General features: G+C 37.8%; 1 protein-coding gene and 1 long non-coding RNA gene across 13 annotated transcripts in view; both read right to left on the minus strand.

Annotated features, from left to right (window-relative positions):
* Nucleotides 1-22,104, minus strand: part of CNGB3 (cyclic nucleotide gated channel subunit beta 3) — a 247,129-nt gene that overhangs the window by 14,750 nt on the left and 210,275 nt on the right. For all 11 annotated transcript variants that reach the window (XR_003130386.3, XR_004810395.2, XM_025433545.3 and 8 more), the window contains one exon: nt 13,572-13,690. Coding sequence is in view for 9 of the 11 variants with exons in the window: in XM_025433545.3 (XP_025289330.1) it covers nt 13,572-13,690 (119 nt within the window). In the remaining 2 variants the exon portion in view is untranslated. The remainder of the gene's footprint in view (nt 1-13,571; nt 13,691-22,104) is intronic.
* Nucleotides 853-7,450, minus strand: LOC112650711 (uncharacterized). Of its 2 annotated transcripts, none has more exons than XR_004810400.2 (3): nt 5,633-7,450; nt 4,395-4,491; nt 853-949 (listed from the first exon to the last, which is right to left on the minus strand). It is a non-coding gene; the product is annotated as an uncharacterized LOC112650711 (long non-coding RNA). The 2 variants fall into 2 exon arrangements; XR_003130389.2 differs by having other exon boundaries at nt 863-893.

Here is a 22,104-nt window from a genome sequence, read left to right on the forward strand (position 1 = left end):
TGTATATATATATACCACATCTTTATCCACTCATTTGTGGATAGACATCTGGGCTCTTTCCATAGTTTGGCTATTGTGAGCTTTGCTGTTATAAACATTGGGGTGTAGGTGCCTCTTTGGATCACTACATTTGTATCTCTGAGGTAAATACCCAGTAGTGCAATCACTGGATCATAGGGTAACTCTATTTTCAACTTTTTGAGGAACCTCCATACTGTTTTCCAGAGTGGCTGCATGAGCTTGCATTCTTACTTACAGTGTAAGAGGGTTCTCCTTTCTCCACAGCCCTGGTTGAAAAATTTTAAAGATTAAAAAAAATTATTTAAAAGAGATAGAAAGAAAAAGAACACAAGCAGGGGGAGCAGCAGAGGGAGAAGCAGACCTTCCACTGAGCAGGGAGCCCAATTCAGGGCTCAATCTCAGGACCCTGGGATCATGACCTGAGCTGAAGGTAGATGTCTAACCAACCAAGCCACCCAGGCATCCCTGGCTGAAAAATTTTAAACTCTAATTTGTAGTATATAACTGTAACAAGTTATAATAAATATAACTTTGTATTACTTGAGGTTCTTCAGAAAAACAGAAAAAATAGGATATATACAGATATACATAAGAGGAGATTTATTACGGGAATTGTTATGGAGGCTGAGAAGTCCTACAATCTGCCATCTGCAAGCTGGAGAACCAGGAAAGCTGGTGGTGTAATTGGACTAAGAGGGATTATGGGGAAGGCTTTAGTGTAAATCCAGGTCTGGGCCTGAAAGTCCAAGAACCAAGAGTGTTGATAGCTGATGTCTAAGGGCAAGAGAAGAAGGATGTCTCAGCTTAAACAGAGAGAGCGACTTAGCCTTTCCTTCGCCTTCTCAGTACTTCAGTGGATTGGATGATCCCACCTGCATTAGTGAGGATGATCTTCTTTACTCAATCTCTTCAAATGCTAATCTCTTTCCTAAACACCCTCACAGACACACCCAGAAATAATGTTTAATCAGCTATCTGGACATCTCTTAGTCTAGTTAAGTTGACACATAAAATTAACCATCATAGTACTAGTAGTACTATACATAGCACTAGTGTGTGGATAAGTAAGTGAAACCAGTTGTGTGACTGTCAGAAAGAGAAGGTATACTCAGGATGAGAGAACCTATATGTGCAAAACTCTGTAATTGCAGAAATAAATAGTAACATGGAGATCACATATGTGTATGTATGTATATATAATTTATATATAATATATATATGATATATACAAATCACAGAGAGCTAGAATATTCAGATAGTTCCTAGTCAGTCATTTATTCTCAGCCTTTTTCCAGAGTTGCCACATATGGCATCATAAGTTGTGCACTGCATACATAGACTATGTGACTGGAGCTAACTGGAGTTGTGCAGTGCACAGCCTGCACCACACTTTTTAGCAGAGCTAGTGTATCCAGAAAGCACTCACACAAATAAGTAGAATGCAGAGGGGCATGAATTGGGCATAAATTGAATGGAAGAGCAAAAGAAAAACAAGAATGGAAACATTAAATAGGATTCATGCAAAAATGCAAACTTTGCTATAAGAGGGCTTCAAATTTGACTCTAAGTCTTTTATACCATAAAAATGGATGAATTCTTGGTTTTAAGGCAGATAAAAATGTCTCTTAATTGGCTTAGTAGAGAGACCACATATAAATGGTGAACACTATTCTTATATTTTTATGATAGATACAAAAATAAGTTTGCTAAAACAGTCATATCGTCCTCAGTAAAGGCTGCATATCACTCTAAAATTCACTTCAGTAAGAATAATTCTGTAGGTGAGGAGGGGCATCAATATGATGTGTTCCAGGTAACTTATTTTCTCTTTGTTGCACCTAGAATATACACAGTACAAATAATCCCCTTAAACATTGCTTTTCTCAGCTGGACTTTTGATAGTCTTTTTTATGAGTTTGTGATTGTACAGAACATTATGCCTTAGAGCCTATCATGTGGGAGAATGTAAGGCATTCACGGTATAAATTGAAAAGCAAAAGAGAAATTAGAGATAAATTAGGAGTGTTTAGAAAGGCCATATTCCATAATGAGCGAGATACAAGGCTAACTTCTCTGACTATAAAGATGATTAACATCTATCCATTAATTGTTTATAATCGAGGAGTGGGATAAGTGTGGGTGACGGGTGTTAGAGTAGCAAATACAGTAATATTACTAGCTAATATTTTTGAGTGCTTACTATGAGTTAGGTATTTTTCTAAGGTCTTTTTTTTTAGTTCTTTTTTTCGTTTAAAGATTTTATTTATTTAAGAGAAAAGAGATTTTATTTATTTAAGAGAGAGTGCAAGTAGGGGAGGGGCAGAAGGAAAGGGAATGAGAGAGAATCTCAAGCAGGCCCCATGCTCATTGCAGAGCATGAGGTGGGGCTCAATCTCACAACCTTGAGATATGACCTGAGCTAAACCCAAGAGTCCAATGCTTAACGGACTGAGCCACCCAGGGACCTTCTACATTCTTTTTTATGTATTAATACATATAATGCTTTCCAACCCTATGGTATAGGTATATATTATTATTAATCCATTTTGACTGATGAAGAAATGAAGTCTTAGCTGAATAACTTCCCCAGAGTCACTCATAAGTTGTGGAGTTGGGATGCAAACTCATATAAAGATTCTTAAAAAGGTAAATGCAGTTCAAATTGGCAGATGCAGGGTGCCTGGGTCGCTCAGTTCGTTAAGTGTCTGACTCTTGATTTTGGCTCTGGTCATGATCTTGGGGTTGTAAAGTAGAGCCCTGCATCGTGCTCCATGCTCAGCGGGGAGTCTGCTTGGGATTCTCTCTCTCCCTCTCCCTACGTCCCTCCCCCTGCTCGCACTCTCTCTCTCTAAAATAAATTAATAAATTGTGAAAAAAACCTCAAATGGCAAATCCTTTAAATGTAAAAAATGAGAGTGTTTCCTAAAATAAAGATATTTTTGGTTTAAAAGCATTTTTTTTTCTGTTTAGAATCATTTCCTGGAATAGAAATAAAACTCTCTTTGAATATAGTCAATGGAAAGAGTATCATATCCAATGCTGAGTGGGAGATTAAAACTTCAAATGTCTGTTCTCATTAAGCAAATTTCCAAGTGGATTATATTCAGAGGGCAGGAGGTTAGATCATCTGTGTAGCTTTTTTCTGAGATACTCTTTTATCCTTTTCATTGTTATTGGAAAACATTTCGTTGCTTGAAAATTTTTACCACTTCACTAAAAATAAATTCTAACAAAACTTTTGTAGGTGAGCAAATATCAGAGGATGTTCTAGTGTCACCTCTGCCCAAGCTGCTTGCTCTTTGCAGATACTTTGATATTCATAAAACCACTGCAAGGCAAACACATGTTAGCCTAGAATTTTTTTTTAATAGTTTGAGACAAATCTGTATGTGTGGACTTTCATCAAAGTTAGAAAGTTTAGATTTCACTGATACAAACCACAAAGCCCTTTTTCCCCTAGCAGGTCTTGATAATAGAGTTCCTCTGGCCTCAGAGGAGGTGGATGAACAACGAAGAATCTAGGTAAAGATTCTAAGGATGTGGAAAGGAAAACAAGAATAATATGTACATTTTATTCCATGCCCTGTTTACTGGTATACTTTCAAGTGCTCAGGAGAATACTCTTCAATTTATACTCTGGCTAAAAATACCATATCAAACATACTATATATTAGCTTATCTAAGAGGTTTTTTGGAGTCAAAATAACTAACAATGACGTATATTAACGACCACACTAATATGGTGATATAAGTTCTTACCTATACCTATTGACATAATAACTGAGGTCCAGAATTCATGAAGCAACTTATTAGACAACATATACTATGAGTTTCATTGTTAAAATTCAAATGTAAGACCAGAGTTGATTAATCAAGAGACCTTTTCTTTACACTTGAACTCTACTGCTGCCAATGAAGTCATTGGTGTTATTTTAATGACACATATTTATTTGCCCATGGACTTTAGAAAAAATAAAGGAGGAAGCTGGTCAGGCTGGCATGATAAGCTATGTCAACATCTGACTGTTAGAACCTGGACTTCCTCTCTGCTGTTCTAAATGTGGTAAGGAACCTTGATTTTCATAGAATTAGAGACACCAGACAAAGTTACTTTAGGAGGTATCCTTAGGATATTTGAATACATGTTTTAATAATGGTACTGATAATAGAGTTGTTCACAGGAATATTGTGAAACTTAGATGAGATTTGCTTTTTGCTTTAAGTAAAAAGTTGGTTCACAATCTAAGAGATGGTCTACAAAAGGATGTAGTGAAAATACAAATACGTATTTTTAATACAGAAAGTATTTACAGGTTTGCGATAGGAAAAAAAATGAAGAATTTTCTTTCTCAATATTAACCAAGATTTCTTACCCTTGCTCATGTTCTAGTGAAGCTGCTCTTTCTGTCTTTAGGGAAAGGGGTTGAGGGTGGCATCAGGCGGTGAGGGGTAAGCGATAAGAGAATTAGTCTGATGAAGAGTAAGAACATGGAATTAACATCGTCGAACTAGAAGTATTCTCTGGTACTCCTATTTTAAAAACTGAGTGTTCAGGAGAAATAGGGAAACATGAGGGAAAAAAAGGTTAAAATTATTTTTTCAAAAATCTGGCCTTTTCACAATGATACAAAGTAAATATCAAAAAAGCATCCTGGGAATGGATGGTTTGACCAATAAAACCAGTGAAACATTAGAATTTAAATATTTTAAATGAAGATTACACTATCTAAAACATGATGTAAGCACCGGGTGTTATATCATTGATAAATGTGATAAATCATTGGATACCACATCTAAAACTAAGTATGCACTTCATGTTGGCTAATTGAATTTAAATAAAAAAATATAAAAATACGTCAATGTCTAAATTCTACTCAATAATGTGTTACATATGATGAAAAAAGGATGGTGAAAAAAGAAATACAGAAGGTAAATAAATAATCACATTTATGAAAATAAATAGGTCCATAGAAAATTAATTCATTTAGAAAATGTTTATTGTGGACCTATTATTTTCCAGGCACTATTTAGAAAGAGTGTAAATTAAAACAACCTATTAAAATGCAAAACCAATGAGAATAATAAAGTAATAGCAGTGATGGTAGGGAAAAATAGCTATACATTGCGTGATTCAATTTTTCTGGAAAATAATCTGCCCATATTTTACAAGAGTTATAGAAATGTTTCTACCTTTTGACCTAGTTATTTCACTTTTGGGAATAAACCTCAAAGAAAAAAAAGTAAAGTAATTTTATAAAGATAAACACAGCAGTGCTATTCTTAATAATAAAAATTGACGAAAAGGGCAAAAGGCTGAATGAATATGCATATTCATGACAAAAATGATTGTGTATTAATAAATATGCAAAGATAGAAAGATAATTACATTCACTTATTTATCGAATAACTATTTATTAGGTACTATGTGGGCCAGGCACTGCCCTAAGGGCTGGGAATTGAGGGAGAACAAACCAAATGTGATGTCTGCTATTGTCCCTGGAAACCTGTGCCTTTGTGCAAAATAGAAAAATGTAGCTTTTCTGGGAACATGCAGTCCTATGGGCACAAAGCTTGGCCAGAAAAATGCTCCCATTTGCAAAGTAAAGAGTACCTGTGCATGAAGAAGAGCACAATAGCAGGGATCATGAGTCAGGAGTGGAGTATGGTCCCTCACTGGACATCTTGATGCAGAGCACGAATGGCACAACCATTCCTGGTGCTTACAATTCACAGTAGTCCTGGTGCTTACAATTTAGTGAGGAAGAAAAACATCAAAGAAATAAATGCACCAGTGAGGACATAATTAGAAAGATAAGTTCTCAGAAAGAAACGAATATAGTCTGACCAGAGCACACAGCAAGGAGAACTGGGAGGTTCCTGTAGTGAGAATAGGAAGTTCTGAAAGAAGCTGAGATTAAGTAAAGGAGGCAAGAAAGTGTCCAGACAGCGGTATCAGCATGTGTGAAAAACTCCCCATGGTCATAGGACATGTGATATATTCAGGGAACTGAAGTTTGAACTAAAGAGAGCACAGGGAGTGGGGTGCAATGTGAAGTAGAGATGTGGGCAGTGGCTAGCTTCTGTAGGACCTTGTAGGCCAGACCTTGTTCTTATTCCTAAAAACAGTATAAAAGCATTAAATTGTTTTAAGCACAAGGGCAGGGACATGATCATATCTGTGGGTTTCCAAAAGATCTCTCTGGCTGCAGAGTGGAGACTGGATTGCAGAAGATGTGGGTACTGGAGTAGGAGATGCAGAGTAGGCCACTACAGTTGTCTAATGAGAGGTGGAGGTGGTTTGGACCAAAGCAGGATCAATGGAGATGGTAAGATGCAAATGATTGGAGACATACCAAGAAGGTAAGATTGATAGGTCTTGGAGGTGCACTGGCCATGTAGGGTGAATAGAGGGAGGTGTCAAGCATGCCTTTTTATTTCCCAGTAAAAAATTTTAAATTTAACAATTTAAGGAGTTTGGTATTTTTTTCCTAGGGCTGCTTTAACAGACTGACACAAAACCAGTGACTTACAACAACAAAAACCATAAAAATGTATTCTCTCACAATTCTGGAGGCCTGAAGTCCTAAATCAAGGTATTGGGAATGCTGGGCTCCCTCCAAAGAATCTAGGGAAGAATGTTTTCTTGCCTCTTTCTTGCCACTCCTGGTGGCTCCAGGAATTCCTTGGCTGTGACTACATAATTCCAATTTCTGCCTCAGTCTTCAGATGGCCTTTCTCTCATCCTCCTGTGTCTGTGTGTCTTCCTCTTCTGTCTCAAGTGAGGACACTTATCATTTGATTTATGGGCCATCCAGATAATTGAGAATGATCTTGTCTTGAGATCTTTAACTTAATTACATCTGTAAAGAGGCTTCCCCCATCCTCAAGTAAGATTACATTCATAAGTTCCAGAGGTTAGGGCATGGATGTATCTTTCTGGGGGTCACCATGCAACCACTACAGGCATTATGTGAATAATCCTTTATATATCCTATAGTAGGGACTACCAGGATTGACATTGTGCACATATTATTGTCTGCATGTGCCATTTGAGGAGCGCTGAAATCTTTCCTCAGTTCCCAAACAAGCTCAAGAAATTCAGGGGATATTGGTCATTTTGAAGCCTTCTACTCTATAAAATCTTGTGTATACTCCATCATTGGATGCAATCCATATATTTCACCACCTGGTATTGGAATCTTTTATTTCCTTGTCTCATCTATTTGTAAGGCTCTTCAGGGAAGCAGTTGTGTCTTGTTTGCCATTCTTGTTTACCATGTCATGCATGGCTTCTTTCTTTCTTTCTTTCTTTCTTTCTTTCTTTCTTTCTTTCTTTCTTTCTTTCTTTCTTTTTCTTTCTTTCTTTCTTTCTTTCTTTCTTTCTTTCTTTCTTTCTTTCTTTCTTTCTTTCTTTCTTTCTTTCTTTCTCTTTTTTAAGGTTTTATTTATTTATTCAACAGAGAGAGACAGAGAGAAGGATCTTGAGAGAGCACAAGCAGGGGAAGTGGCAGAGAGAAGCAGGTCCCCCACTGAGCAGGGAGCCTGACTGGAGGCTCAATCCCAGGATCCTGAGATCATGAACTGAGCTGAAGGCAGATGCTCAACTGACTGAGCCATCCAGGTACCGCAGTGCATGGCACTTTACATTATGCTGTAAGGGATCCTGGATATAATTTTATACCTACGAATTATTTTTGAAAGGAGGCAGGATATCAGTGAAAATCAATATTTATTGTATAGGTTTTTAATTCTAGGTTCATTGAGAAACAATTGACATGCATCAGCGTATAAATTTAAGGCATATTGCATGATGATTTGATTTACATATATCATAAAGTGGTTACTACAGTAGGTTAACTTACATTCATCTGCTCATATAGGTACAATATAAAGAAAAGAAAGAAAAAAGGAAAAAAAAGGAAAAAATTTTCTTGTGATGGGAACTCTTAGGATTTACTCTCTTAACAACTCTCCTACCTATCACACAGAAGCGTTAGCTGTAGTTATCGTGTTGTTTATTACAACTCTAGTACCTATTTATCTTACAACTGGAAGTTTGTACCTTTTGACCACTTTTCTCCAATATCCTTTCCTCCCACTCTCTGCCTCTGGTAATCACAAATCTTTTTTATGAATATTTTCTTCTTTTATTTTTAAGATTCTACATATACCTGAGATCATAGAATACTTTTCTTTCTCTGTCCTGACCTATTTCACTTAGCATAATGCCTTCAGAGTCCATCCACATTATTGCAAAAAGCAAGATTTCTTATAGCTGAATAATATTCACATATATATGAATATAATTTCTTTATCCATCCATCAGTGGATTCTTAGGTTATTTCCATAGTTTGGCTATTGTAAACACTGCTGCAATGAACATGAGGTTGTAGTTATCTTTTTTGCGTTAGTGTAGCTATATTTATATCAGACAAAATAGACTTTAAGTTAAAAATGGTAAAAAGGAGACAAAGAAGGTCATTATAAAATAATTAAGGGTTAGTGTATCGAGACATCATTGTGTCCTATAATTTCTGTAGGCTTTTTCCCATTTTTTCCCCTCTTTTTTCTCTTTGCTCTTCTGGGTAATTTTCAAAGTCATATCCCATAGATCACACTGATACTTCTGTATGGTTGAATCTATTTTTGAAACTGTCTATTGAATTCTTCAGTTCAATTACTGTGTTTTTCAACTCATGTATTTGTTTTTTTTATCATTCTATTTCTTTGGTTGAACTTCTTATTTTGCTTATGCATTGTTTTCCTAATTTTGTTTAATCGTGTATCCATGTTTCCTTGTAGTTTGCTGAACTTTCTTAAAAGGATTATTTTGAATTCTTTGTCTGACAGTTCATAGATCTCTGTTTCTTTAGGATCAGTTATTAGAGCTTTATTAATTTCCTTTGGTGCTGTCATATTTACCTGATTTTCCATGATCCTTGAGTTCTTACAATATTATCTGCACATTTTAATAACTGGGCTCCAATTCCAGACTTTGTAAGTTTGCTTTGTCAGAGACAGTTCTTCACTAGTCAGTTCATTTTGGGTTTCTGGGTGTCTGCTGGTATGTCCTTGGGCAAGTGTGTCCTGCTATTACAGTCAATTTTTATGTGCTGCCACTGTTCAAATTCTAAGGATGGAGATGGGGGATTGTGCCACTGGCTGAGAACAGTTGGACAGGACTGCTGGCTTGGTTTCTTATCCAAGTGAAGCTGTAGGATGGGCTCCAGGGTTGCCTGGATTCTCTGGTCCCGTTTATTAGATGGCCTGGACTGGGTATACTATTCAGTAGTAGGTGGTGCTATAAATAGCTTCCCTGATATAGCACAGTAGCAGGATGGGACCCAGTTTATTGTTTGGGGACCTGAATCAGGTCAGAGTGTGTACTGAATTCTTTGGTTAGGTGAGGCCACTGATTTTTCTCTTTAGATGGGAGAAGTTCTGGGCCATGTTCTCTGTTCAAGTGCCACTTGTACACAGGGCAGCTGAATGGGCTATGTAGCTTCCTGCGTGCTCTGGTTGGGTTCCCTAGTTGCATAGACTAAAGGCTGTAGTCGGCAATAAACAGGGGTGTGAATTAGATTCTCTGAGCACACCAGGAAAAGCAGCTCTAAAGTAGGTACAGATCATTGTTTGAGAACTCAAGCCAACCTGCACCCCAAGTTCCCTAACCGAACAGGGCCATTGGCTTGGCTTTGCCAACTATCAGCTCTGCCTGCCTACTTTGATCGAGTAGCTTGAGTGCCACTGGGCCAGCGTAGTTTCCAGGTATTGTCTCCAAGCCTTATTGGTTAGATGGGACCAGAAAGTACTCTCCACAGCAAGTGGGGCCATGTCTTAGCTCTCTTGCTGGAGTGGGAGGGAAAGGGACTGCTCTAGGCTATTCTAAATTTCCTCAACAGGCTCTGTGGGGGAGGAGAGCTACCTTCAGCCTGGACTGTGAATTAATCCCCCTGCCTGTGCGTATCATGGGAATGCCCCATGCCTAGGACTGGCTTTTCTGGGGGGTGTTCAGCTCTTTCTGCTCACCTCTTGCCTTGGGTGCCACTACCCACACTGCTTCCAGGAGTTGTCACTAGCCCTTCTGGCCAGATGGGTCCAAAGACTCTCCATGGCAGGTCATACTGACTCAGCTCCTTGCCTGGATGAGGGCAAATGGGGCCCTCAGGTTTGCAAACTTCTCTGTTTGAGCATTAGACTCAGACAAATCTGCATTTTGCTGAGTTCCCTGGTCAGAGTGCACTCCCAGTTTGGTTCTGCAAAGCTTCTGGGTGGGATTACTAATTGGGCATGGCAGGTATGAATTCCACTTGCTGGCTCTTGCAAGCCACTCACCTCTTCTCCATCACAGTCCAGATTCCCAGGAGTTGAAACTCACAGATTCTCCTTCAATTCCTGTGGTGAAAAATCAGAGTACAGGCTCCCACAATGCTTGGGGAGTGTTTGTCCTTCTTGGATTCTCTTTTCACAGTGGAGAAACTGGAGGCTCTGGGGAGACCTCTGCAGGGTGCTATGCTGGCTTTGGGGAGGGGCGATGTGGTCACTCTGCGTAGTCACTTCTCTTACCCTTCTAATGCAATATTTTGGTTTCTGTGGTGCAGAGGGTGTTTCAGCTTCACCCATGTGTTCTAGGATTCTCTCAGTGGTGTCTGGTTTTCTAATAGTTCTTATTTATGCTTATGACAGGGAGCAAGGTCAGGAAGAACTTACCTTGCCACCTTGGTGATGTTACTGGCCTACTGTATTATTTTTATTATTTTTATGTAGCTGCTGGTGACATGAGATGGAAAGTTCTTTTTTTTTAAATATTTTATTTATTTATTCATGAGAGAGAGAGAGAGAGAGGCAGAGACATAGGCAGAGGGAGAAGCAGGCTCCATGCAGAAGCCCGATGTAGGACCCCCATCCCGGGACTCTGGGATCACGCCTTGAGCCAAAGGCAGGCACTCAACTGCTGAGCCACCCAGGCATCCCAAAGATGGAAAGTCCTAATTCTTATGTTTTAATAGCTTCATCTGTTGGGGAGATCCCTCTGGACAAATTAGGTATAAATCAATGGTAACTACCATAGTAAAGTCATGAATAAAATAGTATGGAAGCATAGAACAAGGAGCAACTAGTTGTTTTGGGGTTGGTTAGAAATGGCTTCAGGAAGGTGACCCCTGAATTGAGTCTTGAAGAGTGAGTAGATATTTTCCAGGGGGAGGACATTCCAAAGAGATATGAAACCAGTAAGGAATTCTATTGAAATCACAATAGCGGGCAGCCCGGGTGGCTCAGTGGTTTAGCGCGGCCTCCAGCCCAGGGCGTGATCCTGGAGACCTGGGATCGAGTCCCATGTCGGCCTCCCTGCGTGGAGCCTGCTTCTCCCTCTGCCTGTGTCTCTGCCTCTTTCTCTCTGTGTGTCTCTCATGAATAAATAAATAAAATCTTAAAAAAAAATCACAATAACAATACCAATAGTAAAAGTTCAGGTGCGTTTCAGGAATGGTGACATGCAGAAGGAGGATAGGAAGTGGTTAAATACATTTGGTGAATAAAACTTGGCATCTAGGGTACGCATAAGGAAAACAATGGAGTCTAAACTACTATAAGACCATCTTTTGGCAGACCCAAGGTCTGTCTATTAAAAGTGGGGTGTCTGCACTCTTCAGATATTAATTGGAAGTGTGGTCTGGGTTTTCTCCATGACAGGCTGTAAATCTATTTTAGTCAGAGGTTTGCTCTTTTAGATTAATATATAATGTCCTTGAAAGTCCTCAATTCTTTTCTTTCTTATTTTTTTTTCCTTAGAGAAAAGAACGTTCATTAAAAAGCTATATGATAGTGCTGGATGTAGTTCATTTTAACAAAGGTCACAGCATTTTTGAGTAGTAAACACCATCACCAGATCTTTCCAGTATCTAGATGTTTGGCAGGCATGCCTCTATCACTGGAATAAATAATTAGAGTTCCAGGGACGTATGACAGCTGTGGGCCTGTGAAGCCTGTGGGTATCTGGGAAGAGCCAGAACATCCCGTTTCTCCTCAACTATAGCCAAGAAAAGAATCAAGACAAAAAGCTCCCTTTTGCTTAAACCAACCAGACTGTTTTTTTTTTTTTTTAAACCAACCAGACTATTGAGAGCAAGTTTAGAGCTTGCCTTGTCTACTGGTTTCAATTTGGCCTTAGAAACCAAGTGGTAATAGATTTATTTGAGAAGCTACTGTCAAAACCTAAGATTCTTTTCAATTGCAGCTCAGCAGCACCTGGATTCTATTCCTAGAGTATTTCCTCCTGTGATGATAATATCAGCAATTAACACACTTGTATTTATAAAGCTTTATTCTTCAAGGAGTACTCAACCCTTGAGAGAGGTCAGCTAATTAATTTCTGTAATGCTTCAGATTAGACTGTTGCATGTTTTATGACCTTGAAGATTACAGTGGCTATTAAGTCACTAAAATATTAAATCACTTTTGCAAGGACTTCTAGTAAAGAAGCAATAGAAAATAAGCAAAGGACTAAAATACTGGACATTCTGAGAAACGTTTCCATCATTGCCCCAAAGTAGGACCCTCACAGGAGTATCCATTCTATTTTAAGCAAGGAGAACAAAATAAAAAAAATAGAATCCACATTATCAGCAGAGAAATAATATGCTTCCAACATTCTAAGGAAATACACTAATATGAGGTCATCTGAAATTATCCATATCTCTGGAATGCTGAAGATAACTTCTTAGCAGCTCTGAAGTCAGAGTTTGGATAAATATCTTTCTTCTGTGGTCTGGTAGAAAGATCACTGGACCCTGATCCACAAAACTCAGGTGTGAATGTTGTCTCTTCCACTTATCAGCTATATGATCCTGGGCAAGATAATTGGTGCCTTGAAATTGCAATTTTCTCAATTCTGAAATTGATATATCAATAACTGCCTGACAGTACACTCTTCTCTTCACCTTAAGAGCCCGCATCCTAGTACCAAGACTCCATCATATTTTATTGGAAACACTACAACTGACTTTTAATTGGTTTCCTCTATTTTATTCTTGTTCTTCTACTGTCTCTTCTCCACGTAGCTGTTGGAGTGGTCATTTAAAATCATAATTCAAAGTGTATCATTCTTTTGCCTAAAATCCTCAACTGGTATCCATTTATATTTAGAGTAAAATACAAATTCCTTACCATGGCCTAAAAGACCTGTGTTGTGTTGTTTACTTCCTTGGCCTACTCAAAATTGCTCTCTTAACCTGACTTTAAGTTTTCTAACAATCTGACAACTACTAACCTTTTCTTTCAGCATTCATTCACATGTATACATATTCAACATATACTGGGTGTTTACCCTATGCCAGGCACTGACTAGGTCCTGGGACTAAAGAGCTGAATGAGCTAGGTCTTTGTGGGAAGAAGGGATAAGTAGAAATGTGAAAATCATTATACCAATGCTCTCAGAACAATAAAACCTTTGCCAAGTTTAAGCAGGAGCCTTAGTTATTTTATGACCTAAGATTTTTCTTTTATGACAAATAATAGACTTCAATACTTATGATGTGTCTTTAAAATACCTGATTTCTCCAAACACTGCTCCAGCTTTCAGAGTAACCAGAACTTGGGCACCATCAGAACCTCCAAGAACTTGGACTTCTCCTTGCTTGATGATATACATTTCCTTGCCAATTTCTCCCTGTATGCCAAATATAAAGAGGAAATGGTAGTCACTTAACTCTTGACAATTATGTCCCAAATGAAGAAATATAAACTCTTACGAGGAATAAATGTAAGCAGGAAAGCAAAAAAACATCAATGTAAAAGTAATGATCTTAAGACTTGAGGTAGTTATAGACATTGGTTGCACATATCATGTGAACAAAAATAATTAGGAAAGTGACACTTCCCAACATATAAGCACTGTATGCTACCACTGGACAGGTGAAGATGTTTCAGTCAGCACATTGTTTCAGGAATGGATATGAGTAGAGGAAATAAGTGGTTGCAAGCATAATCACTCAGGCTTTGATGTTCACTGCTATGCTTTGAGGAAGGTGCTTGGTGTATCAAAAGGGCATAGGCTACAGCCATTCAAAGGCCAACTCTACCCTTCTGCCTATAACACTGATGTCTGAGCACAGTAAACCTTTCAGCTATTTTTCTTGTTCCATATTGAAAGGAAAGTGTTAATGCATCAATTGTTTTACTCAGTCTTACTTATCTCTGGGGATTCTTGGAGCCACGGCAGTGACACTTGTTCAAGCCCTGAGAACTAAGCTCCTGGAATGTTCACATAGTCACTGGTTAATAGTGTTATTGTGTATGCCTGGGGCAGTGTGATAGGATGTACCAGGCTGTCAACATTGTTTAATATAAACACAAAGATTTATGATGTATATTTGGAATCTGGTTTGGAGTCTGAATCATGGCTAGTCATGTAGCTATGTGATCAGTACCATTTAACAACTTTTGACCTCTGATGGCCTTCCCTCAGTGGAGACATTTTCTTTTTCTCTTTAGGTCTACAGCGGGAGAGAAAAATGTGTCCTTATGACCCTCTCAGAAGTAGGACCTAGGAAGCATGCACCTGATTTTTCTAGTCTTTATCTACATATAACTTTTTATTCCTATCCTGCACTATATGTGTTGCTATAAGAAATCTTAAGCTATATATGTAACTTTATGTTGAATCGTGCAAATCACTAAACTAATGGGTAGCTGTGGGACCCTTTGAACATCTCTTTTCACTCCAAGATCCAAAAGAATTAATATGCTGAATCGTGCAAATCACTAAACTAATGGGTGGCTGTGGGACCCCCCTTTTTGTGTGGGACCCTTTGAATATCTCTTTTCACTCCAAGATCCAAAAAAATTTAATATGTCTTACAAGAGACCTAAATAGCATATGAGTGAAGAAAAAGTGTTAAATTCTAAATAAGCCAGTTTGTATAATACTAGGCAAACTATTTGGATAATGACACCTGTAAGTCTTCGTGAATTGGATTTTGATTACCCTGAGATATAAAATAATATCATGAATACAATAAATTTACTAACTTGGTTCAGGAAGGGACTGGATTGTTTTTTTTTTTTAATTTTTTTATTGGAGTTCAATTTGCCAACATATAGCATAACACCCAGTGTTCATCCCGTCAAGTGCCCCCCTCAGTGCCCGTCACCCCAACCCCCCGCCCACCTCCCCTTCCACCACCCCTTGTTCATTTCCCAGAGTTAGGTGTCTCTCATGTTCTGTCTCCCTCTCTAATATTTCCCACTCATTTTCTCTCCATTCCCCTTTATTCCCTTTCACTATTTTTTACATTCCCCAAATGAATGAGACCATATAATGTTTGTCCTTCTCCGATTGACTTACTTCACTCAGCATAATACCCTCCAGTTCCATCCACGTTGAAGCAAATGGTGGATATTTGTTGTTTCTAATGGCTGAGTAATATTCCATTGTATATACAGACCACATCTGTATCCATTCATCTGTCGATGGACATTGTGGCTCCTTCCACAGTTTGCCTATGTTGGACACTGCTACTATAAACATTGGGGTGCAGGTGTCCTGCCATTTCCCTGCATCTGTATCTTTGGGGTAAATCCCCAGCAGTGCAATTGCTGGGTCATAGGGTAGCTCCATTTTTACCTCTGTGAGGAACCTCCACACAGTTTTCCAGAGTGGCTGCACCAGTTCACATTCCCACCAACAGTGCAAGAGGGTTCCCCTTTCTCCACATCTTCTCCAACATCTGTTGTTTCCTGCCTTGTTAATTTTCCCCATTCTCACTGGTGTGAGGTGGTATCTCATTGTGGTTTTGATTTGCATTTCCCCGATGGCAAGTGATGCGGAGCATTTCCTCATGTACTTGTTGGCCATGTCTATGTCTATGTCTTCTTTGGTGAAATTTCTGTTCATGTCTTTTTCCCATTTCATGACTGGATTCTTTGATTCTTTGCTGTTGAGTTTAAGAAGTTCTTTATAGATCTTGGATACTAGCCCTTTATCTGATAGGTCATTTGCAAATATCTTCTCCCATTCTGTAGGTTGTCTTTTAGTTTTATTGACTGCTTCTTTTGCTCTGCAGAAGCTTTTTTATCTTGATTAAGTCCCAATACTTCATTTTGCTTTTGTTTCCCTTGACTTCATAGATGTATCTTGCAAGAAGTTGCTGTAGCCAAGTTCAAAAAGGGTGTTGCCTGTATTCTTCTCTAGGATTTTGATGGATTCTTGACTCACATTTAGATCTTTCATTCATTTTGAGTTTATCTTTGTCTATGGTGTAAGAGAATGGTCTAGTTTCATTCTTCTACCCGTGGCTGTCCAATTTTCCTAGCACCATTTATTGAAGAGACTGTCCTTTTTCCAGTGGATAGTCTTTCCTGCTTTTTCGAATATTAGTTGACCATAGAGTTGAAGGCCCATTTCTGGGTTCTCTATTCTGTTCCATTGATCTATGTGTCTGTTTTTGTGCCAGTCCCACACTGTCTTGATGATCAGAGCTTTGTAGTACAACTTGAAATCTGGCATTGTGATGCCCCCGGCTCTGGTTTTCTTTTTTAATATTCCTCTGGCTATTCGGAATCTTTTCTGATTCCACACAAATCTTAAGATGATTTGTTCCAACTCTCTGAAGAAAGTCCATGGTATTTTGATAGGGATTGCATTAAACATGTAAATTGCCCTGGGTAACACTGACATTTTCACAATATGAATTCTTCCAATCCAGGAGCATGGAATATTTTTCCGTCTCTTTGTGTCTTCCTCAATTTCTTTCAGAAGTGTTCTGTAGTTTTTAGGGTATAAATCCTTTACCTGTTTGGTTAGGTTTATTCCTAGGTATCTTATGCTTTTGGGTGCAATTGTAAATGGGATAGACTCCTTAATTTCTCTTTCTTCAGTCTCATTGTTAGTGTATAGAAATGCCACTGATTTCTGGGCATTGATTTTGTATCCTGCCACGCTGCCAAATTGCTTTATGAGTTCTAGCAATCTTGGGATGCAGTCTTTTGGGTTTTCTAGGTAAGTATCATGTCATCTGCAAAGAGGGAGTTTGACTTCTTCTTTGCCAATTTGAATGCCTTTTATTTCTTTTTGTTGCCTGATTGCTGAGGCTAGGACTTCTAGTACTATATTGAATAGCAGTGGTGGGAGCGGACAGCCTTGTTGTGTTCCTGATCTTAGGGGAAAGGCTCCCAGTGTTTCCCCATTGAGAATATTTGCTGTGGGCTTTTTGTAGATGGCTTTTAAGATGTCAAGGAATGTTCCCTCTATCCCTACACTCTGAAGAGTTTTGATCAGGAATAGATGCTGTATTTTGTCAAATCTTTTCTCTGCATCTATTGAGTGGATCATACGGTTCTTGTTTTTTCTCTTGTTGATGTGATCTATCATGTTGGTTGCTTTACGAGTGTTGGACCAGCCTTGCATCTGGGGATAAATCCCACTTAGTCATGGTGAATAATCTTCTTAATGTACTGTTGGATCCTATTGGCTAGTATCTTGTTGAGAATTTTTGCATCTGTGTTCATCAGGAATATTGGTCTATAATTCTCCTTTTTGGTGGGGTCTTTGTCTGGTTTTGGAATTAAGGTGATACTGGCCTCATAAGATGAGTTTGGAAGTATTCCGTCCCTTTCTATTGTCCAAAACAGCTTTAGTAGAATAGGTATTGTTTCTTTAAACGTTTGATAGAATTCCCCTGGGAAGCCATCTGGCCCTGGACTTTCGTGTCTTGGGAGGTTTTTGATGACAGCTTCAATTTCCTCCCTGGTTATTGGTCTGTTCAGATTTTCTATTTCTTCCTCTTCCAGTTTTGGTAGTTTGTGGTTTTCCAGAAATGTGTCCATTTCTTCTAGATTGCCTAATTTATTGGCATATAGCTGTTCATAATATGTTTTTAAAATCCTTTGTATTTTCTTGATATTGGTTGTGCTCTCTCCTTTTTCAATCGTAATTTTATTAATTTGAGTCTTTTCTCTTTTGTTTTTAATAGGGTTGCTAATGGTTTATCTATCTTATTAATTCTTTCAAAGAACCAACTCCTGGTTTTGTTAATCTGTTCCACAGTTCTTCTGGTCTCTATTTCATTGAGTTCTGCTCGAATCTTTATTAACTCTCTTCTTCTGCTTGGTGTAGGTTTTATTTGCTGTTCTTTCTCCAATTCCTTTAGGTGCAAGGTTAGCTTATGTATTTGAGTTTTTTCCAATTTTTTGAGGGATGCTTGTATTGCGATGTATTTCCCTCTTAGAACTGCTTTTGCTGTATCCCAAATATTTTGACTGGTTGTATCTTCATTCTCATTAGTTTCCATGAATCTTTTTAATTCTTCTCTAATATTCTGATTGAAATTTTCATCTTTTAGCAGGATGATCTTTAACCTACACATGTTTGAATTTCTTCCAAATTTCTTCTTGTGATTGAGTTCAAGTTTCAAAGCATTATAGTCTGAAAATAAGTAGGGGACAATCCCAATCTTTTGGTATTGGTTGAGACCTGATTTGTGACCCCAGTCTATTCTGGAGAAAGTTCCATGTGCAGTTGAGAAGAATGTGTATTCAGCTGTGTTTGGATGTAAAATTCTGTGAATACCTGTAAAATCCATCTGGTCCAGTTTATCATTTAAAGCTCTCGTTTCTTTGGAGATGTTGTGCTTAGAAGATCTGTCATTTGTAAAAGCGCTGTGTTAAAGTCTCAGGACTGGGTTATTTGAATTCACTAAATATTCTTGTTAGCCATGTTTTCAAAAGATTAGCATACATTGAAATTAACTCAGGATTAAACAATGTTGATTATAGTTTATGTTATATGATGGCTGAGACAATGTTTACTTTGTTCTAGTACCGAGCATAGGACTTATGATATAGGCACTCATTTATGAATGAGGGAAACCATTTTCTGGGAAGTTTTGAAGTCCTTTAATACAAAGGGTTCTCCTCCCCACCCCCCCTTTTAAGATTTATTTACTTGATAGACACACACACACACACACACACACACAGAGGGACAGTGGAAGCACAAGTGAGGGGAGGGGCAGAGGGAGAGAATCTCAAGGAGATGCCCTGATGAGTGCAGAGCCCCACAAAGGTCAGATATTCAACTGATTGAGCCACTCAAGCACCCTGGTTGCGTTCCTTTCCTGAACAATAATTTCTTGTCATATTATAATTGTTAGGTTGAATTTCAGACTCTACCTCTTAGTTAATATCTGCGACATTGAATTTCTCATTTTATCTTCCCATTACTTTTACGAGGAGGGTAAGGGAAGACTATTATTTCCATTTATAGTAAGAAAAATAAAGGCACAGGTGAGGCCAGTTGACTAGCCAAAGCTCTATGACAATAATTAGAAGCAAAAGGAAGCCTAGAATATGCATCTCCTAACAGTGCAATGCAAGAAGTATTTTTAAATTTTGCGTTGTGCAGAATATTAAGCATGTATTTATTCATAAAGATAGATCAAAGTAGAAATTCCAAGACAGATGGATCTTATTATAGTTATTTCCATAATATCAATGTTAATAACAACACCTTACATTTGCATAGTATTTTAAAAAAATCATAAGAATATCTGATATTTGCATTGTTTCTTATTTCAGTACCTGCATTTGCTCTATCAGAACATGCTACTTTATAACTGCAAAGCATCTTCATGGACCTTAACTCATTTAATTCTTGCAAAAATCCCAGTGAGGTCAAAGATATTTAAAAATTGGTAGCAGAGTCTTGAAAAGTTAAGTGTCTTGAGCAAATTTATAAGGTTGACAGATGATAGCATTAGAACTAGCAGCACCTATGTCATCTGACTTTAGAATATATACATAGATAGATCATATCTAATGATAAATCCAGTATCAATGCCAGTCTCTTAAAAACCAATAAAATAGCTATGAATTATTTTAAAAAAGTGTCTGAATATTAGTTTTCCAAGAGATACTCCAGGAAGAAATGATTATGAGAGGGTCATATTCCTTATTCTTTGCATGAAGTAATTCTAAGGAACTGGAATGATTTTTCAAAGGCAGTTATTACAATTGGCTGGAAGTAGAAGTACATAATGGGTATTTAAATATAGTTCAGCACTTTTAATTATTTTTTAATGATCATTTCAATAATTTTCCAAGGAGATCTGGCATAATCAACCAACCAAAACTTCCACGATTTCTTGCATATTTCTAGGCTAATTTAAGCCTTTCCTGCAAGTTTAATTAGCATTCAAATGAGGTAGACATTCCTCAGAGAACAAGGTCTGACAGCATGTGCAAAATAAGATCAAACCAAGCTTTTGTGGTTGGTTTATGTACTAATTTGGAGAAAGTGTAGAAATGCAAGAGCTTCATGTAGAATGAGGTAACCAGTGAGAGTACTTCAAATTTTCAGGGTTCCTGTGTAGAAGGAATATATTCAAGGCTAGCAGAGGCATTCTGACACTCAGATTAATTCTTACAGTTAATTCTAGGAAAATTCCCAAATACTCTTTCAAATAGCTCAAACTACCCATTCAGTATGTTTAGGACTCATCTTGAAGAATAGGCAGGTCAGCAAACTTAGTCCCTTAGTCCCAATTGATATTTCTTCAATTATTAAGGCAACTGCCAATAGAATGAGTTTTTTCCTTCCTGTTTCCTACAGTGATTTGTGGAAATGATAAGCAAAAACAAAGCTGAATTTAACAACTTTTCATCTCTGTCAAGATCTACAATGAATTAAATCCTCTTCTTTTAAAAACAAAAGAAAAGAAATGTGGTAGGTAGTCAGTCTCATGTCTTCTCATTTCTGCTATTCCTCTACTTACTCCTTTTCTTCCCTCATTTGTGTTCACTGATCTGTTTTTATTATTGAGTCTGGATTTATGTGAGGAAGAAATTAGAAATGAGAAGGCTGTATCCTACTCTGTATTTCACACTTTGTTAAGCAAATTTGCACTGCTTAGTGGCATGGGTGCTAAAGTTTCTATGAGTTATCTCAATTTCCAGTCCCTGCTGTTATTGGAACAAATTGAAAGGCCATTTTGGTGCATTAAGGCCATGTCATTCCAAATGTACCACTGCCCCAAAGGGTTCCTTAATCTGAGCTGTGGTTTGTATTTCTCATTTCAATGAAAATGATTTCATATCACCCTACCTGCATACTTTTAACTTGGACTAATTTGTATGGGATTGCATATTCTTAGTTTCTGTTATATCACAATCTCTCCTCCATTTTTCCTCATTTACCTCTGATAGTTCCTCCTCTGATTCTTCTTTGACCTCCTCCATAAAGAGTGGTATTTTCCAAAGTTATAGGTCTTGGCTCTCTTCTTTTACCTTTCTTGAGCTTCTAATGAAGTTGGTTTCCAAATGTCAGTTCCCAAGATTTACCTCTAGTTCTATCCTCTCTCACAGACTAGACTGATTTCTACCTGTGCCTACCCAGATGCCTTGAAGTACCTTATACTCTTGACTTTTTTTACACCATCATCCCAGTTGATCACTTGCTTCCGTTCTGTGAATATGCCAACCTCTGTCCTGCCTCAAGGCTCTAAGTCTTCATGTAAGATGTTGTCCTCTCCACTTTATTACTAAAGAAATATTTCTCTTTATATTTTATAAAGGTCATGGCTGACAGCCCGACAACCTCCCCGTTTCTCAACACCCAAGTCTAAATAAATGCTATTGTCATCAAATGTAATATAGTATGATGTCAATTTTATAAAATAAGCTTTATCCATCAATCAGTATAAAAAGATAGACTGGAGTGTATGAATAGTGGTTATTTCTGGGTGGTGGAATTTCTGTCTGTATGCTTTTATGTGTTTTCCATTTAGAAAATAACAATCATGTATCACTTTTGTAATCATAAACATCGCATTAAAATTGGAAAGAATGTGGCATTAATTATCCACTAATTGGGAGAGCTAAGTGGAGGTAACTGATAGCTTGCTGAAGACATAAAAAGGGCAGAACCACCTTTCACTTCTCTTTTTTCTCCACTTTAAATATTTGGCATTAATGGTGTGTAATGATTGATGATTTACATTTATACAGTACAACTTTTCAGACTACCCACACTTATATCCTACAAGTAATGAAATCCATATTGTCTTGTTCCATTTTGAACTTTGAGAA

Source organism: Canis lupus, chromosome 29 (genome assembly GCF_003254725.2).
Source record: "Canis lupus dingo isolate Sandy chromosome 29, ASM325472v2, whole genome shotgun sequence".
Lineage (NCBI taxonomy): Eukaryota > Metazoa > Chordata > Mammalia > Carnivora > Canidae > Canis > Canis lupus.